This window comes from Monodelphis domestica, chromosome 1 (genome assembly GCF_027887165.1).
Source record: "Monodelphis domestica isolate mMonDom1 chromosome 1, mMonDom1.pri, whole genome shotgun sequence".
Taxonomy (NCBI): Eukaryota; Metazoa; Chordata; class Mammalia; order Didelphimorphia; family Didelphidae; genus Monodelphis; species Monodelphis domestica.
In genome coordinates this window covers 43511287-43512772 of record NC_077227.1, presented here as the reverse complement: position 1 = coordinate 43512772, position 1486 = coordinate 43511287, and the positions used below count along the sequence as shown (strand labels likewise).

Genomic DNA, 1486 nt, shown 5'->3' with positions numbered 1-1486 from the left:
GGCATACCAGGACACATGTGTACATTCATAGGCACCTACAATATATTGGTTTCCAACACTAAAATGTTTTTCTTATTTAAAAAAAAAATTTGAAAAGGAGAATTTTCTGGAAACAATATAGAGATGTTACCAACTCATTCAGATTTAATCAATACTGAGAAGGAAATCAACAACTTCATAAATCTGAGTCTTGTAATTCCAAACATATGAGATCGTGGTAATCATCAAAGGATATTGTAAATTCAGATTATTTAAAACACTTTTTTTCTTAACTACATGCATAAGCAGCCTTATAACATACATATAACCAAGGAAAGAAGCATGAAAATCCCAGCTTAATTTCTAAAGCATGGGAAGAGCTTTCTGAGGGCCATTTTGACCTCCTTGTTCCTTAGAGTATAGATCAGAGGATTCAAAGTTGGGCTCAACATGGTGTATAGAACACCAGCTAGTTTACTTCTCTCTGGATTATAGCCACAAATAGGACTAATATAGGCATAGAAAACAGCAGTGTAATACATGGACACCACAATGAGATGGGAGGAGCAGGTAGAGAATGCTCTCTTCTTCCCTTCTGATGTCTGGATTTTCAGGATGCTGGAGATAATGAACCCATAGGACACCAAGGTTAGAACAAAATTTATAAAGCCATAGAAGGCATCTGCCAAGACAGTCATGACCCTGTTAATGTAGGTGGAAGTACAGGAGAGCAACAGCAGAGGAGGGATCTCACAGAAGAAATGAGTAATCACATTGGGTCCACAGAAGGACAGTTGTGTCATCAGACCAGTGTTTACAGAGGAATTGAAGGCACATATCAGCCACACACTAGCTGCCAACATATTACAGAGCATCTTGGTCATCCTGGTGCTGTAATGCAAGGGGTGGCAGATGGCCACATAACGATCATATGCCATGACAGTGAAAAGAAGTAATTCTGATGATCCAGACCAAATGAGGAAATAGAGCTGGGTCATGCAGCCCCCGTAGGAGATAGTATTCTCCTCTGAAAGCAGCCCCTCCAGCACTTTGGGTAGAACAGAGGAGGTACAGATGATGTCCATTGTAGCCAAGTTGAACAAAAAAAAGTACATGGGGCTTTGGAGGCTTGAGTTCAGAGTGATGGCTGTAATGATCAGGGCATTGCCTGTGAGAGCTACTAGATACAAGGAGAGGAAACAGCCAAATAATGGAATGCGGAGACTGGGGTGTTCAGAGAAGCCTTGGAGGATAAACTCTGTGACTTGTGAATGGTTACTAATGGCCATTGAACAAGGAGGGTTTTCTGAGCTTCTTGGGCCACACTTTCAAGGCTTAACCAAATGGTTGAAATGTGATGAGGAGTAACATCTAGGAAAAAGAGAAGACATTTAAGTACTTATGCTTGATTTAAAACTCCTCATTCATTGAAGTTATGGATTAACTTTCATAACAAGAACACAAGTAAAATAAAGAACATTAAACCTTCCTTAGAAACTCATACTAT

At 39.8% G+C, this 1486-nt stretch overlaps 1 protein-coding gene across 1 annotated transcript; it reads right to left on the bottom strand.

Annotated features, from left to right (window-relative positions):
* Window positions 1-335: 335 nt before the first annotated feature.
* On the bottom strand, window positions 336-1268 carry LOC100028452 (olfactory receptor 13A1-like). The gene has a single exon (XM_001378445.4). It carries the CDS (start codon window positions 1266-1268, stop codon window positions 336-338), a length of 933 nt encoding a protein of 310 aa, XP_001378482.3.
* Between the last annotated feature and the right edge of the window lie 218 nt (window positions 1269-1486).

Bases quoted from the DNA above. Each gene is read 5' to 3' on its own strand.
- LOC100028452 (XM_001378445.4), bottom strand. From the start codon at position 1,268: ATGGCCATTAGTAACCATTCACAAGTCACAGAGTTTATCCTCCAAGGC.